We start from the raw sequence: 21,021 nt of genomic DNA, 5'->3' as shown, positions 1-21,021 counted from the left end.
TTATTACTGCTGCTACTGCTAAGTCGCTTCAGTTGTGTCCGACTCTGTGCGATCCCATAGACGGCAACCCACCAGGCTCCCCCATCCCTGGGATTCTCCAGGCAAGAATACTGGAGCGGGTTGCCATTTCCTTCTCCAATGCAGGAAAGTGAAAAGTGAAAGTGAACTCGCTCAGTTGTGTCCGACTCTTAGCGATCCCATGGACTGCAGCCTACCAGGCTCCTCTGTCCATGGGATTTTCCAGGCAAGAGTACTGGAGTGGGGTGCCATTGCCTTCTCCGCATCCAACCAGTCCATTCTGAAGGAGATCAGCCCTGGGATTTCTTTCGAAGGAATGATGCTAAAGCTGAAACTCCAGTACTTCGGCCACCTCATGTGAAGAGTTGACTCATTGGAAAGGGAGTCAACTGGGAGGGATTGGGGGCAGGAGGAGAAGGGGACAATAGAGGATGAGATGGCTGGATGGCATCACTGACTCTATGGACGTGAGTCTGAGTGAACTCTGGGAGTTGGTGATGGACAGGGAAGCCTGGCGTGCTGCGATTCATGGGGTCACAAAGAGTCGGACACAACTGAGCGACTGAACTGAACAATTAACAGATTTTATTTATAATTATTCAGAAGGTAAATGCTTACATGTTTTTAGTAAACCACTTGTCGTAGTGTTAGTCACTCACTCTTGTCCAACTCTTTGTAACCCCATGGACTGTAGCCTGCCAGGCTCCTCTGTCCACAGAATTCTTCAGGCAATACTGGAGTGGGTAGCCATTCCATTCTCCAGGGGATCTTCCCAACCCAGGGCTAGAACCCAGGTCTCATTCATTGCAGGTAGATTCTTTGCCATCTGAGCCACAATACTTCAATAAAATAAAATTGTAATAAATTATAATTGTGTTATAGAATACTACATATTGAATGGCAATAATTCTATTTTTATTCATTTATTTTTGTATGTTTTCAGGTTTCATTGGTCAGTTTAACAGCAAATGCCTTGGGTTACTCAGAACTTGGTGCCATCAAATCTCTCAGGACACTAAGAGCTCTGAGACCTCTAAGAGCCTTATCACGATTTGAAGGGATGAGGGTAAGAACCATGAAAGAACATGAAGTATTGTATATAGCCAAAATTAAACTAAATTTTAAAAAAGGAAAACTCATGCATGCAAAAGGAATGGCAAATCCTTGCAAAATTGCTACTTTATCTTTTTATCTGTTGCATATTTACTTCTAGGTGATATGCAAGAGAACTTAGGCCTCCTTTGAAATGATATAATATCATTTATCTGCTGTGCTCATTAAAATGACTTTATTTCTTAATCCATTTTGGGAGTTTCCTTGCAAACCTATACACAAAAAAGCAGATGCAATATTAAAGTACTATGTGTCATGATGATGATGATAATAATCAACTAAAATAAATCCTACATCATGTGGTTCTCATTTGTGATGGTCTAAACTGTGTTCAATGAGTTTTAGTGAAAACAATATGAATCATGCCTAAATATAAAAGAAAAAAATTTAAGTTGTCAAAATTTTGTCTGTACAATGCCAAAGTTAGCCTAATTTAAATGTTCAAGGGTAGATATTAAAAGTTAACTGAATTTCAAAGTTTTCAAAAAGTTATATTAATATAACCTCAACCTATAACTGTATTAATCTTAATTTATATAAACAGTAATATCGACTTTAAGATTATATATAAGTGCTAAGTTGCTTTAGTCATGTCCAATTCTCTGTGACCCTATGGACTGCAGCCTGCCAGACTCCTCTGCCCATGAGATTCTTCAGGCAAGAATACAGGAGTGGGTTGCCATTCCCTTCTCCAGGGGATCTTCTGAACCCAGGGATAGAACCCAGGTCTGCATTGCAGGTAGACTCTTTGCCATCTGAGCCACCAGTCTTATGAGATCCTCACATTTTTACTAAAATGTTACTGAAATTCTCTTCAGGATATGTGAAAATAAAGTTTATTTTCCACTTAAAATAGAGAAAAATATCATTTTTATATATTCTACTTGAAAGGATTTTTTTGTTTTTTTTTTTAAAACATTTGATTGGAAGTCACATTTGAAAGGGGGCTTCCAAGGTGGTGCTACTGGTAAAGGACTCGCCTGCCAATGCAGGAGACTTAAGACCTGGGTTCGATCCCTGGGTTGGGAAGATCCCCTGGAGAAGGGAGTGGCAATCCATCCACTATTCTTGCCTGGAGAATCCCTATGGACAGACGAACTTGATGGGCTACACGTCCATAGGATCGCAAAGATTTGAATATGACTGAAACCACTTAGCATGCATGCACATTTGAAAAGTTTTATGAAATCTGAACAGTTCTAAAGATTTGAGGCTCTGATAATTATTTCAGGTTTGACTTTTTGTAAGTTGATTAAATCCATGAATCCAAAGGCCAGACATTTTCATATTTAACACCTTACTTCTGAAACAATTCTGGCCCTGTGGGCCTTTAATTTTTATAGAAAGGACCTTCTCTATAATTTTGATCAATAATATTTTTTATGCTGTAGGGCAGGCCAAATTTTGAAACTTGAAGTTTGAAAAACATAAACTCATTATAGATACTGATAGGAGATGAACTCATCATTTAAATTATCACATTTATGAATATAGTTCTTGCCTCATAATGACAGCATGTATACAACCCTAAAATTGCTGATGGTTTCAACACGTATTTGGCATTGTAAAGACAAAGTATCCTGATTATTGATTCTATTTGTGTGTGTTTGTTTCTGGTGTTTGGAATTTTTAACTTTGTTAAAAATATAAACATATATGCTGGTGAGGATGGAAATAATAATTATGATTATAATTTAGAAGTGAGCTTCGAATATATTCAGAAACTCTCATTTTATTCTTTTCCCTAGTAGCATAAAATCACAATGGCTATGTCAAAGCGTAAATCAGACTCATTTTATTTTCGTTGTTTTGTCGCTTTTTCAAAGCATGTGCTTTAATGCAATATTACCAAGTAAAGCATGTCGTATAGTGCTTGATAAGAAGTTAGAAAGTGAGAAATAAATTATCATCACTTTGCCCTTTATGTTTTGCATGTTTTATGCACATTTCTGGCTGACAGCTTTGGACCATTTATTGTATTTCAAATTTCCAGTCCAAATTTTTCAACTTGTAAAACTGAACTGAGTGAATTGATGTCATGAATAACTTGAGTAAAATACATTTTGTATTTTCAATTTCCTTATCTAGGAAATCTTAAATATCTTCTTTTTTTTTCAAAAGAACTCAAGTCTTGATTGATAGGGAAACCGACAGAGAGCATCATATACAAAAAGTAACACCAATTGTTCTGTCATATCAGATTTCTAACTAATAACAAACTATATATTTCTATTTTGTATAGGATAATCTTGCTCCAACTTGGATGGGGTGGAGCGCTGGTTCCGCCCCTCAGCCCTTTATTATGGGTACTGTATTACCCCTTTTGCTTCCTTTCATCCTTTCACTGTGACTTTGTGTAGTGGGATGAGGGCGGGGTTGGGAGGGGTACTATTGTACCACAGTAATAAAAATACAATATTTACATTATAAGCCCCTATTTTCAATTGCCTTTACTTTTCTTTTGAGAAAAATACCTTTTGTGAATTTACCCTTTGTGGATTTGAAGCCCAGCTGTTGATATCCTTATTATGTTTCACTGAATCTGATTAGATGTGTGTATATCGAGTTATCCATTTATGGGGAGATTATCTATCTGATTGGTGATGGGGGGGACCCTGGTTCAGAATGGTTGAATGAAATTTTTAACTTGTCAAGTTGAATGATGCTCTTTGAGTCATTTAAAAGGACCCTTGCTATTTTCTACATTGGTCTGAGTCCTGAAAATTAATATCAAGTTACCAACAGTGGCTTCTTGCCTTTTTGATCTGTGTGAGCAGATGCTGGAGTGTAAAAATCCCAGGTTTCATAGACTGGAATTGATTGTGTGATCATTCTCATGTTTTATTAAGTGTAATTTTATAGGCGTTATTTTCCAAATGCAAAAAAAACAAAGACATATTAAGATAGAGTTGACTGAGCAAATGTGATTTGTGTTTTAAATAGGAAAAGTAAATTTGAAAGGATCCACTTATTTGAATTATACAGACAAGAACACCCACCTAGAAATAAAATATCATGTGTATTAAGATAGTATTTAATGCATAAACTGACTTCATAGAATACATCACTCCCAACTAACCTCTTAGTGTCTTAGAAAACAGCATAGTGAACACCTAAATAAAAATGAATCTGCTGCTGCTGTGCTGTGCTCAGCTGTGTCTGACTCTTTGTGACCCCGTGGACTGTAGCTCACTAGTCTCCTTTGTCCATGGGATTTCCCAGGCAAGAATACTGGAGTGGGTTGCCATTTCCTCTTCCAGGGAATCTTCCCCACCCAGGAATCAAACCCACATCTCCTGTTTCTCCTGCATTAGCAGGCAGGTTCTTAACCAGTGAGCTACTTGGAAAGCCCCACATTTTATTGATTCTTAAAGTTTGGGATAATGTGCAAGGATGATAGTTATTTCTGAGGGAGAGAAAAAGTTAGTATTTTTGTTTGGATAATTGATAGTCTTATCTCTCAATAATAATTACCTTAAGTAAATCCCATAACACAAATGAAGACATTAGGTTTTTAAAAGATTTTATACTTTTCTTCATACTTTAAAAGGGGTGACTTCTACTTTGCCTACTTTTGATTTTTATTCAGTCTTTTCAGTATTTTGATTAAAGAAGCAGTAGAATCCACGAGTAGTATTGATTTGAAGTTCAAAGGCAATTTATTTAGGCAAGAGGACATTTCTTCATGTATCAAAATTCCCAACATTAATTTGCATTTTAATTGTCAATTTCTCATTTTGTGTTGATTTACTTAAAAAGGGGATAACAAACCAGAGACAGTTTCTATAACAGTGAGTTGTGCTAAAATACAGAAATTCTATAGGATGCTGTGCAAAATGGTTGTGAGGAGAAGCACCTTTTGTGTTAATTTATTAAGATAGTTCCTTTCTTCTACACCTCCTTTGATGCAGCCTGAAACCTCAATCTATTCTTTCCAGTTGATTAGTCCAGTTCTGCCTAGTGCCTTCACCACCTGGAAACCAATTACTGCAGTTCCCTGGAGCCAGAAAGGAGTTAATACACCTCTCTCTGTGCTGAACCAAGAGAGGGCTTGGGGCTCTTGGGATGTGAGTCCTTTCTCACATCCTTCATTGTCTAATTTAATGAAATTTTAAGAATAGATGGATCTCTGTAGAGTAAGTCCTTTTATCTTATAAAAATAAACCTTTTCTCTGTACCAAATGTATGCAAACACTGTAAATGTATCTGGAAACATGCTACTGCAGAGCACTTGCTTGTGTGATGTATTACATAGTTAATTTGAATGCAAATCTAATCCCCAGTTTCAAAGGAAACCCCTCAGACCTATCAGCTAACCCCACATCTTTTGTGTACAGCTCTTTATTCTCATTCCTATATCTAGAAATAACATTTAAAATTTGTTTTGATCAATAAATACTAAGCTAACCTTTACTTCATTCATTCAGTCACCATTTTTATAGCCCTATATTCAAAGTACTCAAAGCCGTGGAGAATTCACAAATATATATTTTTATCTGAAGTAAAGAAAAAGCCTACCATCTGTCAAGATTACGGGAATGCAATTAACTCTAGGGCAGAGCAGTCTGGGGAGCAGATAAATAGGAGTGACTCTAGGGACAGTTAGTGCAGTGGAGTGGAACAAGCACTAGATGCCACCGAGAGTCTACATTCTGAACTGAAGCTGGCTCAGCTCATTTTTCTCATTTGCCAAATGAGAATGCAGCAGTAAAGTATCGCTACAGTCCTGTCCAGTGCTAGAATTCTGATTTTTTAATTCAAAAGAGGAAACATCTCTATCTTGGAGGCTAAACTGAGCAGAAGTGAGGCTTCATGACCAAAGTGCTGCTTGAAATGAGGCTAGTGAGAAGAAAAGTGTTTCAGAAGGGGAGGAAGTGGACAAGGAATTTCAAAGGAAATGGTATCTCAATTCTCTGGTAATGTTATTAGCATATGGTGACTACATTAGTTGGACTGGCATGAAGGCTAGGTACCTAGTGAAGTTAAAACTAGACATGTAGATTGAGCAGTGATTTGAACATCAGTTCAGTTCAGTTCAGTCGCTCAGTCGTGCCTGACTCTTTGTGACCCCATGAATCGCAGCATGCCAGGCCTCCCTGTCCATCACCAACTCTCAGAGTTCACTCAGACTCATGTCCATCGAGTCAGTGATGCCATCCAGCCATCTCATCCTCTGTGGTCCCCTTCTCCTCCTGCCCCCAATTCCTCCCAGCATCAGGGTCTTTTCCAATGAGTCAACTCTTCACATGAGGTGGCCAAAGTACTGGAGTTTCAGCTTTAGCATCATTCCTTCCAAAGAAATCCCAGGGCTGATCTCCTTCAGAATGGACTGGTTGGATCTCCTTGCAGTCCAAGGGACTCTCAAGAGTCTTCTTCAACACCACAGTTCAAAAGCATCAATTCTTCAGTGCTCAGCTTTCTTCACAGTGCAACTCTCACATCCATACATGACCACAGGAAAAACCATAGCCTTGACTAGACGGACCTTTGTTGGCAAAGTAATGTCTCCGCTTTTAAATATGTTATCTAGGTTGGTCATAACTTTCCTTCCAAGGAGTAAGCCTCTTTTAATTTCATGGCTGCAATCACCATCTGCAGTGATTTTGGAGCCCCCAAAAATAAAGTCTGACACTGTTTCCACTGTTTCCCCATCTATTTGCCATGAAGTGATTGGACAGGATGCCATGATCTTCGTTTTCTGAATGTTGACCTTTAAGCCAACTTTTTCACTCTCCACTTCACTTTCAAGAGGCTTTTTACTTCCTCTTCACTTTCTGCCATAAGAGTGGTGTTATCTGCATATCTGAGGTGATTCATATTTCTCCCGGCAATCTTGATTCCAGCTTGTGCTTCTTCCAGCCCAGCGCTTCTCATGAGGTACTCTGCATAGAAGTTAAATAAGCAGGGTGACAATATACAGCCTTAACGTACTCCTTTTCCTATTTGGAACCACTCTGTTGTTCCATGTCCAGTTCTAACTGTTGTTTCCTGGCCTACATATAGGTTACTCAAGAGGCAGGTCAGCTGGTCTGGTATTCCCATCTCTTTCAGAATTTTCCACAGTTTCTTGTGATCCACACAGTCAAGGCTTTGGCATAGTCAATAAAGCAGAAATAGATGTTTTTCTGGAACTCTCTTGCTTTTTCCATGATGCAGTGGTTGTTGGCAATTTGGTCTCTGGTTCCTCTGCCTTTTCTAAAACCAGATCGAACATGTGGAAGTTCACGGTTCACATATTGCTGAAGCCTGGCTTGGAGAATTTTGAGCATTACTTTACTAGCTTGTGAGATGAGTGCAATTGTGCGGTAGGTTGAGCATTCTTTGGCATTGCCTTTATTTGGGATTGGAAGGAAAACTGACCTTTTCCAGTCCTGTGGCCACTGCTGAGTTTTCCAAATTTGCTGGCATATTGAGTGCAGCACTTTCACAGCATCATCTTTTAGGATTTGAAATAGCTCAACTGGAATTCCATCACCTCGACTAGCTTTGTTCGTAGTGATGCTTTCTAAGGCCCACTTGACTTCACATTCCAGGATGCCTGGCTCTAGGTGGGTGATCACACCATCGTGATTATCTTGGTCGTGAAGATCTTTTTTGGACAGTTCTGTGTATTCCTGCCACCTCTTCTTAATATCTTCTGCTTCTGTTAGGTCCATACCATTTCTGTCCTTTATCGAGCCCAACTTTGCATGAAATGTTCCCTTGGTATCTCTAATTTTCTTGAAGAGATCTCTAGTCTTTCCCATTCTGTTGTTTTCCTCTATTTCTTTGCATTGATTGCTGAGGAAGGCTTTCTTATCTCTTCTTGCTATTCTTTGGAACTCTGCATTCAGATGCTTATATCTTTCCTTTTCTCCTTTGCTTTTCACTTCTCTTCTTTTCACAGCTATTTGTAAGGCCTCTTCAGACAGCCATTTTGCTTTTTTGCATTTCTTTTCCATGGGGATGGTCTTGATCCCTGTCTCCTGTACAATGTCATGAACCTCTGTCCATAGTTTATCAGGCACTCTATCTATCAGATCTAGTCCCTTAAATCTATTTCTCACTTCCACTGTATAATCATAAGGGATTTGATTTAGGTCATATCTGAATGGTCTTGTGGTTTTCCCTACTTTCTTCTATTTAAGTCTGAATTTGGCCATAAGGAGTTCATGATCTGAGCCACAGTCAGCTCCTGGTCTTGTTTTTGTTGACTGTATAGAGCTTCTCCATCTTTGGCTGCAAAGAATATAACCAATCTGATTTCAGCGTTGACCATCTGGTGATGTCCATGTGTAGAGTCTTCTCTTGTGTTGTTGGAAGAGAGTGTTTGCTATGACCAGTGCATTTTCTTGGCAAAACTCTATTAGTCTTTGCCCTGCTTCATTCTGCATTCCAAGGCCAAATTTGCCTGTTACTCCAGGTGTTTCTTGACTTCCTACTTTTGCATTCCAGTCCCCTATAATGAAAAGAACATCTTTTTAGGTGTTAGTACTAGAAGGTCTTGTAGGTCTTCATAGAACCGTTCAACTTCAGCTTCTTCAGCATTACTGGTTGGGGCATAGACTTGGATTACTGTGATACTGAATGGTTTGCCTTGGAAACGAACAGAGATCATTCTGTCATTTTTGAGATTGTATCCAAGTACTGCATTTTGAACTCTTTTGTTGACCATGATGGCTACTCCATTTCTTCTAAGGGATTATTGCCCACAGTAGTAGATATAATGGTCATCTGAGTTAAATTCACCCATTCCAGTCCATTTTAGTTTGCTGATTCCTAGAATGTTGACGTTCACTCTTGCCATCTCTTGTTTGACCACTTCCAATTTGCCTTGATTCATGGACCTGACATTCCAAGTTCCTATGCAATATTGCTCTTTACAGCATCGGACCTTGCTTCTATCACCGGTCACATCCACAACTGGGTATTGTTTTTGCTTTGGCTCTATCCCTTCATTCTTTCTGGAGTTATTTCTCCACTAATCTCCAGTAGCATATTGGGCACCTACTGACCTGGGGAGTACCTCTTTCAGTATCCTATCATTTTGCCTTTTCATACCGTTCATGGGGTTCTCGAGGGAAGAATACTGAAGTGGTTTGCCATTCCCTTCTCCAGTGGACCACATTCTGTCAGACTCTCCACCATGACCCGCCCATCTTGGGTGGCCTCATGGGCATGGCTTAGTTTCATTGAGTTAGACAAGGCTGTGATAGGTAAGGCAAATATTTGATAATCAGTGGAAAGTCATTAAATAACTCTAAATGAGAGTTGAAGAAAATTAATTCATCTTACATGAATTAAAGAGACAATTGGAAGACAGTAGTACAAGTTGGTAGTAACAGATATCAGAACTGGATGGCAATCATGAAGATTGAGAAGTGAGAAAGATGAGAAAGGTTTTGAAGAAAAATGTGAGACCTGCAGATGGATATGCAAAGAACTCAAGAAATAGCTATAGGTAATCAGTGTTCTGCTCATGGCCTAAGCTGGGTGTTGTAGGTTTTAAAATAAAAGGTTATTTTAATGTGTGCTTTGTGTATACACAGTAGAAGCAGCTTTTTAATCTGGATGGTAGGCAAAATATTTGGAAAAGGAGAGGAATAAAAACTTGATTTCAGCTTTCAAATCTTGAATCCAGAGAAATCTAAGTGTATCCACACATTTAAAGTGAAGTAAAAAATAAAGACTTATTCATTCAATTTATTAATACAGATGGCCACATGAGATAAGGTGAGGGGCCATGTGTCAACTTGGTAGGCTTGCATAGCTCACATCATCTGGATCTGCCTAGATAACTCAGCTGACTTCATTGTTTCATTCTCATTCCCCTCTTTGTCATTAACGGTTTTCACTTCCTTTGGCTCACTTATCACACTGTATTGTGATTCCAGAAGGCCTAGAGTTCTTGATAGACTTTAAACACAGCTCAGAAGCATAAGGAAGTTCCTCATCTATTCTTGTGTTCAGACAGTCAAAAAATTTGTTCTAAAGACACATTGGTATGAAATGGCAGGTAGAAGATATTTTGATGCCTGTTGTTTCTTTTAGATCAAGAATGATAGAAGTACAGAGGCAGAATTCAATTTAGCTATGAATGTTCAAGTCTGAGGCATCATCTGCTACTTAGGAGCACATTGGGCCTGTCTTTCTCTCTTAGCTGTTCATGTGTATCTCCAAAGGGAACTATAGAGAAGGAAGCAAAGACAGTCATCCCTACAGCATTGCTAAATATTAAAGCACAGATTTTTAACTTATGGTCCAAGAATAAAGATAAAAAGGGCAAAAATGCTTCCATTAAAAAAAATAAAGGTAGATAATTATTTAGCACAGAACTTGATGTAATCACATCAGATTTGGGCACTATCCCCCCAAATATGACATCTCTCCTTTTCTTATTTTCCTAAGAAACTGATTTCTACCATGTTTCATTTAAAATAAGTTTATCAAATTAAACTCAGTAAATGAAACAACTGATATGACTGGAGCTTGAAATAAGCTATGTGATGATCTAATGAAATACATGATGCTAAATTGTCTTGCTTCTTATGCAAAAATTATTATTAGTCATAGTGATGCATGAATAATTAAGGACAAAATTATTTAGGTATTCAATAATATTTTTATATTTATACACCTGAATTTTTTTAGTTTATTAAAATATATCAGTCAATCAAATCAACTCTTGCCCCAATATTTTAGTTTCATTCTTTAATATATTGCTTTGTTTAATGAGTTAATCTTCTCTGATAGGATTTCTTACTTCTCTTTTTCTAATAAACAAATTTTATGGCTTCATCTGGCAGCAAATTCCTCTGATTTTGTTTTCCCTTTAACCTTTTAGTACTTTCTCCTCTCTTTTAAAAAACTTTTTATCTTTGTTATATTGTCTATATTCATTTCTCTAAATGTATACTTATGAAAGAATATATTTCATTTTAAGACTTTTATTTTGCTTTTAAATATCTTAGAATAGTCTTGATATTAAAAAAAATAGAATCACTAAAGATTACTAGGGGGATAATGTTTTTTCATTTAACCAACAAGAATTCTGACTTTTCTTTTTTTCCATTTGTGTATTAGGTGGTTGTGAATGCCCTTTTAGGAGCAATTCCATCCATCATGAATGTACTTCTGGTTTGTCTTATATTCTGGCTAATTTTCAGCATCATGGGCGTAAATTTGTTTGCTGGCAAATTCTACCACTGTGTTAACACCACAACTGGTGACATGTTTGACATCAGCGAAGTGAATAATCATTCTGATTGCCTAATACTAATAGAAAGAAATGAGACTGCCCGCTGGAAAAATGTGAAAGTAAACTTTGATAATGTAGGATTTGGGTATCTCTCTTTGCTTCAAGTTGTAAGTGAACACTCTTTTCTCTGAAATGTGTTTATTGTCTGGAATAATAACAAAGTGATGACATACAGCCTTTGTGTAGTACTAAGAAGAAAATTTATACATCCTTTTTTCTAATTTTGATTTATTAGTACAAACTTATGAGCTCAGATGGGTGGAAGTGTCAGTATATTTAAACAGTGCAGACATAGTTGATAGTGGCCAGGTATTTCAGTTATTCTCCTATTATTCTCTCTTTCCATATGAACAAGTTGATGACTAAATCAACAAATTTGGTAATGTTTTCCTATTGCAATTGGAAAGCTTGTTTCACTGATGGATCACCCCCTCCCCTCAAACACACACCCTAAACACACCTGACTGGATTATAACAAATTGGTGAGAATTAATTGCTACTGAGTTATGTCATTTGGATTGAAGATTGTGGAATGATATTTAGGCTTTAGGATTAGAGCCTCATAGTGAAATGGAATAATACCACGTAGCACTCAGAAACAGAAATGAAACAGAAGCAGCTGTTATCCCACCGCAAACGGCCTTTAGTACAATTATAGAAGTCTTTTTTTCCTCTAAATATTAATGTTTTCACTACTGGGTCTCTAAGACTGAAAAACCATTCACAATGTATAAAAATGTAAAAGATGGTGGCCTCTTGAACATTTTGATTTGATGCAGCTTCTGACTGCAGCTGCATCACAAAGCAGTGGATAAAAAGAGTCCAGAGTATTTGAAAAACATTGTAAAATACTGTTCTATTTTGGCCACTGAAAACTTGTATTAAAAAAAAAAACTGCATAAATTTGTTCCTATGGTTCTATAGTCCTTAGGGTAGAAATCTGTTTTATTTCACGAGGGTTGTGTTTCCAACTGTTCAACCAGGAGATTAAGCAAGCAAACAAGCTTGCACGGATCAGAATCCTGCATCTCTTTCAGAGTACTATGGTTCTTTTGCAAGTTCTTTCTACCTTCTTGTTAGAAATTCTTACTTCTCTTGTAGATGTTTCTGATTTACTCTAAATGTTCATGGAATTGAAACAGAGATTTTTAAAATTTGGACAAGTATGATTTCTTTGAATATTATAGTAGACACATGATGTTATTTCCTTGGGCACTTACCCTAACCCTTAACTGATAACCACACTTGTAAATATCACTAATGTATGTCGCTTCCTCCATAAAATTGAGAAAGAAAAATTGAAAATTTCAAGCAATCCCTTAAAATGCTAGGGTAAAGATGCTGTACAAAGCCAGTAAATAAATTCTGCTACCGAAGTACTGATTTACACTTGGCTATATATAGAATCATCTCTGTTGGTTAGCAATTCATTGAAATGGTTCTTTGAATCACCTTTTACTGCTTTTGTACCTAGTATGTAATGAACTTGTTCTGTCATTGACCTCAGCCATTGACACAATCAAAATTTCCCTCTTAGATAGACAAATAAGTTCTATTTTCTAGCTAAGCGTCTTTACTTTTTCTTCATTGCCATCACAAGCACCCATACTTGACTTACTTCCCATAACATCTACCACTTCATAAGTGTTAGTGTTACAAAAACAAAGATGTGTTAAGATACAGATGCTAAAAGCTTTTTGCTAGACTTTCTGACTAAGGAATAATCCTCTCAGGTCCATAGTGTTCACAAGTATCAAGTTACTATAAATTATTACACTTGGAATACCAAGTGTCTACTGTACTATTTTCACTTTTCTTACTCAAATTAACTCACTCTCATCAAATATTGCAGAAAAGAAAGTGGAAGATAGGATTATTTCTGATGTTACACTTCAAAATTCTTAAAATGTTAGCTACAACTGACTTTTTGGCTACCTGTATGATCTTTAGAGTGTTACAATCAAGAGAAAGCGTAAGCTTTCGGTCACTTGGCTCACCTTGTATACAGAGTTTAGTGAACGATCATCAGGTCTGAGATGTAGCTGTTTTGCTGCTATGAAGTTTGCCAAATGTGTTGGCCTTTGTAAGACTTTCTAAAAGTATTCCACCAAATCTTGATAGCACTTTACACTGCATGATTCCATTAACTAAAGAACTGAAAAGTATTTGTCAGTTGGTTGTCAAGCAGGAGGATATATCAAAGGGCCATTCTATTCATGATATGGTCTAGAAATGAAGAGACTTACTGAGATATTGTTGGTCCAAAATCCATGTAAAATTTGTTTTGAGATGTCTTTTTAAAATGTTCCTTTTAAAGAAATGTATCAGTAAGGATATTTATTAAATATCGGGTCTGAATTACTTTTTCCCCAAAATAAAACATGCATGTCCTTTTTAATAGGCCACATTTAAGGGATGGATGGATATAATGTATGCAGCAGTTGATTCCAGAAATGTAAGTATTCTTTACACTCTAAGTCTTTTCACAATATTGATTAGACATTAAAAATAATTTAACAGAGCATAGCAGCTACACGGAATGATTTTACAATGATTTTTTAAAAAGAAAAAGTATGATTCAATACTCAAGTATAGCAGTAGTATGCAAGCACATAGCAGTATTTATCTGAAATCTTACTAAGATATATCAAAACAGAAGTGCAACTAAAGTAACACAGTCATATGTTTAACAACTAACAAATATCCTTCTATTGGCTATTTTTCTATTTTGTTTCCTTTCAATCTATCAATTACATACTCATTAATAATTTTGGGGTGATAAAACAAATGTGAAGAAATATATGATCGCCATCCATAGTTTACCCTCCAGCATTTTAAGGATGTTGTCTAGGCAGTGTAAGATTTCTGTAACAGTCACTTTAAAATCCATTCCTTTATGTGATGATACACTGTGCTCCATCACTTCAGTCATGTCTGACTCTTTGTGACCCTCCTGGTTGTAGCTCACCAGGCTCCTCTGTCCATGGGATTCTCCAGGCAAGAATACTGGAGTGGTTGCCCTTCTCTTTTCCAGGGGATCTTCCTGACCCAGGAAATGAACCTGTGTCTCCTGTGTTGTAGGCGGATTCTTTACCACTGAGCCATCTGGGAAGCACCCTTTATATGATCCATAAATTTACTGGAGACTTTACAGATACTCTTAGCATTTCTATGATCAACAGTTTCCTTTAAGTTTCTATCACCTAAGACCTACTTTTGAAATTTCTCCTACTACAGCTTTTTTTAGACTTCAAGAAGAATTAAAATCCATGCTCATTCCAAATCTGCTCTTCAAATTTTGTACAATTTAGTATTTTCTCTGTCTTTCCATTCTTAGGTCCCATCTCTTTAGCCTATAATCATGATGGATGACCTTTGCCCCCATAATCTTTAAACTGACCTAAAAGGCTCCCTTTTATCTTTCTTGATATACATTTTCCATAAATGATTCTAGTTTTGTGTTGAGTACATTCCTGATATCCTCCAGAGTTATTTTACTTTGTTATTATTTTGTTTTGTGTGTTTGGTTGGTTTTTAACTCTAATATCTTTCAGTTCAGTTCAGTTCAGTTCAGTCACTCAGTTGTGTCCAACTCTGCGACCCCATGAATCGCAACACGCAAGGCCTCCCTGTCCATCACCAACTCCTGGAGTTCACTCAGACTCATGTCCATCAAGTCAGTGATGCCATCCAGCCATTTCATCCTCTGTCATCTCCTTTTCCTCCTGCCCCCAATCCCTCCCAGCATCAGTCTTTTCCAATGAGTCAACTCTTCGCATGAGGTGGCCAAAGTACTGGAGTCTCAGCTTTAGCATCATTCCCTCCGAAGAAATCCCAGGGCTGATCTCCTTCAGAATGGACTGGTTGGATCTCCTTGCAGTCCAAGGGACTCTCAAGAGTCTTCTTCAACACCACAGGTCAAAAGCATCAATTCTTCAGTGCTCAGCTTTCTTCACAGTCCAACTCTCACATCCATACATGACCACTGGAAAAACCATAGCCTTGACTAGATGGACCTTTGTTGGCAAAGTAATGTCTCTGCTTTTGAATATGGTATCTAAGTTGGTCATAACTTTTCTTCCAAGGAGTAAGCATCTTTTAATTTCATGGCTGCAGTCACTGTCTGCAGTGATTTTTGAGCCCAAAAAAATAAAGTCTGACACTGTTTCCACTGTTTCCCCATCTATTTCCCATGAAGTGATGGGACCGGATGCCATGATCTTCGTTTTCTGAATGTTGAGCTTTAAGCCAACTTTTCCACTCTCCACTTTCACTTTCATCAAGAGGCTTTTGAGTTCCTCTTCACTTTCTGCCATAAGGGTGGTGTCATCTGCATATCTGAGGTTATTGATCTTTCTCCTGGCACTCTTGATTCCAGCTTTTGCTTCTCCAGCCCCGCGTTTCTCCTGATGTACTCTGCACAGAAGTTAAATAAGCAGGGTGACAGCATCTTTAGGAGGATATGAATATATTAGGTCACTGTCTGTCCTCTAGGGACTCCTTTATGTCTTTATTACATGCTAAGTAAAATCTCAAATGCTTATTTCTCATGAGTACACTCTAGAGATTAAATTACTGGTTGAGGATTTAGCAGATGGCATGTCCAGTTGGATGCTAAGTCCCCTTCAGTTGGATCTGACTCTTTGCAATCCTATGGACTGTAGCCTACTAGGCTCCTCTGTCCATGGGTTTTCCAGGCAAGAGTGCTGGAGTGGGGTCCATGGCCTCCTCCAGGGGATCTTCCCAACTCAGGGGTAGAAACCAAGTCTTTAACGTCTCCTGCAGTGGCAGGCAGGTTCCTTACCATTAGCACCAGTTAATGTCTACTTAATCTGAAAAATTCAGTGACTGTTACACTGTTATAGGCAGGGTCAAACATCTAAATAAATAAATAATTCAATTCTTGTTTGCTAAATAAATTCACACATCAGGAATGATTATTTATAAACATAATCTACACATATTTACAGATGTAAAATGTTTTCACTAGTAAATTTTAAATTATCAAAATGCAGTATGTTAAAAATTGCCAAATTTAGTATACTACTGTCCAAATGGCAAGATATTTGTTGTATTTGTAGTTAGAAAAAAAAATTTTCTAAATCATTTTATGGTATTTTTTACATAACACCTCATTTTTCACTTAAAAAATTATCCTAAAGGCTAATTTCAGATATTATTTTTAGAAGTAGCTGATTTAGAGGAAATGAAAGTACTGCTTAAGTATTACTAAAAATTTTCTTATCTATTCTCATGAAAAAGCAACAATGACTTCCGGCATCAAATATATTATAATGTCTTAAAAAATATTCTCCTTTGGTAGGTGGAACTCCAGCCTAAGTATGAGGAAAGTCTATACATGTATCTTTACTTTGTTATTTTCATCATCTTTGGGTCCTTCTTCACCTTGAACCTGTTTATTGGTGTCATCATAGATAATTTCAACCAGCAAAAAAAGAAGATAAGTATTTCTAATATTTTCTCTCCCACCAAGATAATAAATCATTTGGAGGGCTTTCAATACCAAATGAGTACTTTAGCTCAGAAACCAAATGGGATTATATATTACAATCTATTTTTTGCATGCTTCATCTCTGCCTTTCACTGCCCATGTCTTTGCCAAGAATGACTGTGTTCCATATTTCTGTGCATAGGCTCACAAAATCTCCTCTTTAAATAAAAACAAACAAACAAATAAACTTCAGGGACCACATTTTCTCTTTTGAAAAAAAAGAACTGGAAGAGAACACAGACATATACCTCTTTCCCAGACTCAGCTTATTGTTTATCCCTATGACATCTCCCCTTAAAATATATTGTCCAACAAAAACCTTTATAATGCAACAAATTATACATGAGATGTAAGCTTCTTCTGGTGCTTCTTTTCACACTTTAAAATTCTTTATTGGCTCCTTTTATATATTCCCACTTCATTCTCCCTGATATTAATTATAAGCTATCAGTTCTAGCTTTGAATTGAAAGTTCTTTATTAATTAGTATCATTTATAAAGCCCACTTATTATCTAATTATATATGTACATTATCATAAAATTGAAAGTAAAGAAATATCTTTACTCAGGAATAACCATTATTCACATTTTATTTTTGCTGTATAAACTTTTTCTACACACATTCTTATTACTGAAACTATTTTATCTGTAATTATAAATTATTTTTGACAACATATGTATTTCCCTTTTTAATTCTTCATATACACATTATCATAATTTACTTAACCATTTCTAAGTAGACTGATGATATAGTTTATTTCTAACCTTTTAGGATTAAATAGTGCCTGATCAAAACTCTTTGTGCCAAAAACACTGGAGCCTTTAACGATTTCTTTAAGATAAATTCCCAGATAAAGTGTTTTGCTTTCCTACTCATACTACCAATAACAGCATATGGCTATGCTCAGGTCACCACTGATACACTAGCATCAAACATTCTCTCTGTTTTTTGATACTTGGTATTTGATATAAGAAAATTGTATTTAATTTTCATTTTCATGTCTTTTATTATTAGTAGGTTTGAATATGTTTTCAAGGGCTTTTTTTGCCATTTGTATTTTTTCCTTCAGGTACTGATCCTTCATCTCATTTGTTCAGTCTGGTTTCCTATTATATAATTGCTTTCATTGTATGAGGCTCTTTCACTATAGAACATGCCCTCCTTTGTTATTACTAATATTACTCTGTCATCATTATCAAGCTATTTCATTTCACTTAGCCTGAATTCCAGTTGTCTGTAATTACTGGCCTGTCACATACCTGCCCAACTTATGACTTTGACTTTTTCCCTAACTCTTCTACCAACTTCCCCAGTTTCCTTTCTAGCCTTTTGCTCCAATTCTTGGCAGAGTGACAGTGGCTTTTTATGAGTATCTCTAAACCATCATGCAATAAACCTACTTTAACTCTTTGCTGCATATGAATAAGAAAGTCATTGTCTGAAAATTCTGAAAGACAGTGTGTCTAATGTAAGGAACCAAGTATTTAGTGACTCAGTGAACCAAACAGTACTACTTCCTGAGTTTACAGTCTTGGGTAAAATACTCACCCTCTCAGTTTGTGGGATTGTTTTCCTCCATAAAATAATAATAAAAATCATAAAGCCAATTTTGGATGATTAAAATAAATAAGATTATAGTATCTAAAAGTAGTTTTAACTTTTCAATTTAAAATCCTAGGCAAGTAATGCTAATTGGTTGAATTTTGTGTTTCCTTTTTTAATGGTCCCTTTTCTAAGTCTAATATTGAAAGAAGGAAGGTACACAGTTTTAACCAGTTTTTGTTTTTCTTTTCTATACTTTGGAGGTCAAGACATCTTTATGACAGAAGAACAGAAGAAATACTATAATGCAATGAAAAAACTAGGATCAAAAAAGCCACAGAAGCCTATACCTCGACCAGGAGTAAGAAATACCAACTGATATGGGGAGAAATGTACAAAAACAAAAATTTGCCTGGTTTTTCTCACAGAAGAGATAGCAGCTAACATTTCTAGTAGCAGAGATTTTTCCCATACATTTTATGAGAATGGCAAAATAACTTTTTGCAGGAAGAGGCCAAAAGGAAAAAGAAGAAACAGAAAATGTACCTTTATTGTCAAGTCAATTAGAATTATACAACTAGAACTGAAATGAAAAGGCAAAAGACACATAGGCAGTGTTGTGCGCACAAGAAATTTGATCATGTAACTCAAGAGTAGTTGCTGAGTAATGTATATAAAGGAGTAAATCTTTGATAGAGTTCAGAAACAGTTTCCTGATAGATAAACAAGTTGATGAACTGTTAAGTGAAATCATACCTTACTTCCATTTTATTTTTCATTAGAGGTACCAAGTATTTTGGAGATGAAAAGACTTCTAGTATCTAATATTCATATATATGGCTATAAAGTTAGAAATTACTAATGTCTACAGAAGTCAGAGCCAATAAGTACAATTCATGATGATAAGAAACAGGTGTCATGTTTCCATGATACCCAGTGAAACAACTGCTATGAAATAGAGAGCCTTATCCCACACTGTGTTGATTTTTGTGATGATGACATGTGAGGTTAAAGCAACTCCTGGGGTGTACTGGGGAATAAAATGTTAATGAACATTCATATTCATATTGTGCTAGCCCACGCTTGCTTTCTTGAGAATGATGAAAAACATACGCTGTCCTCTGTGAAGGCTTAACACTGAAAGTAGAAATGAGTCAATTATGTGTAGGAAAAATGTAAGACAGACGATATCCTCAAACTTCCTCAGTGGCCTAGGGAAGTGGGTCAGACAATGAAGGTGAAGTGAAAGTTCCTCCATCGTGTCTGATTCTTTGCAACCCCCATGGACTATACAGTCCATTGAATTCTCTAAGCAAGAATACTGGAGTGGGTAGCCTTTCCCTTCTTCAGGGGATCTTCCCAACCCCAGGGATCGAACCCAGGTCTCCCCCATTGCAGGGGGATTCTTTACCAGCTGAGCCACCAGGGAAGCCCAAGTGGGTCAGACAATGGCCTGCAGTGAATGACGGTGGCAAAACCACAGATGAGTGAAAAGCGCCATGAATTTGTGACATCAAAGCATAAGGAGTGTCTTCCGGTTTGATTATCCCTGTGTAGACTCAGCATTCTGTGCGTGACGATATCAGCAAAGACTGTTTGGTGGAAGAACATCAGTATTGCCACACAGGGACTTTAAACGCAGAATGTTAGAGCTGTGTCATGGGAATCCCAAGTTCCCTATAACAGTTTTTTGAGAACAAGTCTAGTGGATTGTTAATAGATATTATATTTTGAAACTGCTGTATGGTCCAACTAACCATGGGAAATTCTAGTAAAACAAAATTAAGCAGATTTCTTAACCTCTCATAATCTTAATCCATTCTCATGCATTTTGGGCCTCTCAACGTAGTGTATAATAGTATGCAGTGTTTCTTATCAGAAGTCCCTTTTTGACAAGGGATTGTTATTCTGTGGAATATATTTTGGTAAACAGTAATTTGGATAACTAAATTTAAAAACTTAAATGTGATACAAACCACCTTTCACGAAATTCAGAGCCAGTGGTTCTTAGGTACAATCCTAGACAGTCAGTACAGAAACTACTTATACAGAAGTGCATGTGTAGAGGGAAACTCCTCTGTCACTAAAACCTTTTCTGTTTCTCTACAGAACAAATTCCAAGGAATGGTCTTTGACTTTGTCACCAGACAAGTTTTTGACATCAGCATCATGATTCTTATCTGTCTCAACATGGTCACCATGATGGTGGAAACCGACGACCAGAGTGACTATGTGACTAGCATTTTGTCACGCATCAACTTGGTGTTCATTGTGCTGTTCACTGGAGAGTGTGTGCTGAAGCTCATCTCCCTCCGCCATTACTATTTTACCATAGGCTGGAATATCTTTGATTTTGTGGTGGTCATTCTCTCCATAGTAGGTAAGAAGTATTTCAAGCCTTTTAGCTCAATAAAAGTAAAAGAGCAATCACATTTAATTTAGAAGTCATCTGATCACTCAGAGAAAACCACTGTGAAAAGTCTGATGTTTTTCATTCAGATGTGTTTGTCTTTCTTACAAAATTAAGCTCCTGCTATACATTGAGTATTGTATCCTGTTCTATCCATTTTAGACTAGGTGTATTATCTGTCAATATAGT

General features: G+C 36.8%; 1 protein-coding gene across 2 annotated transcripts in view; it reads left to right on the top strand.

Annotated features, from left to right (window-relative positions):
• The window catches only part of SCN1A (sodium voltage-gated channel alpha subunit 1), a 149,184-nt gene that overhangs the window by 122,561 nt on the left and 5,602 nt on the right, over window positions 1–21,021 (top strand). For both annotated transcript variants that reach the window (XM_040229257.1, XM_040229256.1), the window contains 6 exons: window positions 962–1,084; window positions 11,194–11,475; window positions 13,770–13,823; window positions 16,692–16,829; window positions 18,679–18,783; window positions 20,532–20,802. In XM_040229257.1, coding sequence (XP_040085191.1) covers window positions 962–1,084; window positions 11,194–11,475; window positions 13,770–13,823; window positions 16,692–16,829; window positions 18,679–18,783; window positions 20,532–20,802 — 973 coding nt within the window. The remainder of the gene's footprint in view (window positions 1–961; window positions 1,085–11,193; window positions 11,476–13,769; window positions 13,824–16,691; window positions 16,830–18,678; window positions 18,784–20,531; window positions 20,803–21,021) is intronic.

Source organism: Oryx dammah, unplaced genomic scaffold (genome assembly GCF_014754425.2).
Source record: "Oryx dammah isolate SB20612 unplaced genomic scaffold, SCBI_Odam_1.1 HiC_scaffold_27, whole genome shotgun sequence".
Taxonomy (NCBI): Eukaryota; Metazoa; Chordata; class Mammalia; order Artiodactyla; family Bovidae; genus Oryx; species Oryx dammah.
This window is presented reverse-complemented; position numbering and strand designations above follow the sequence as displayed.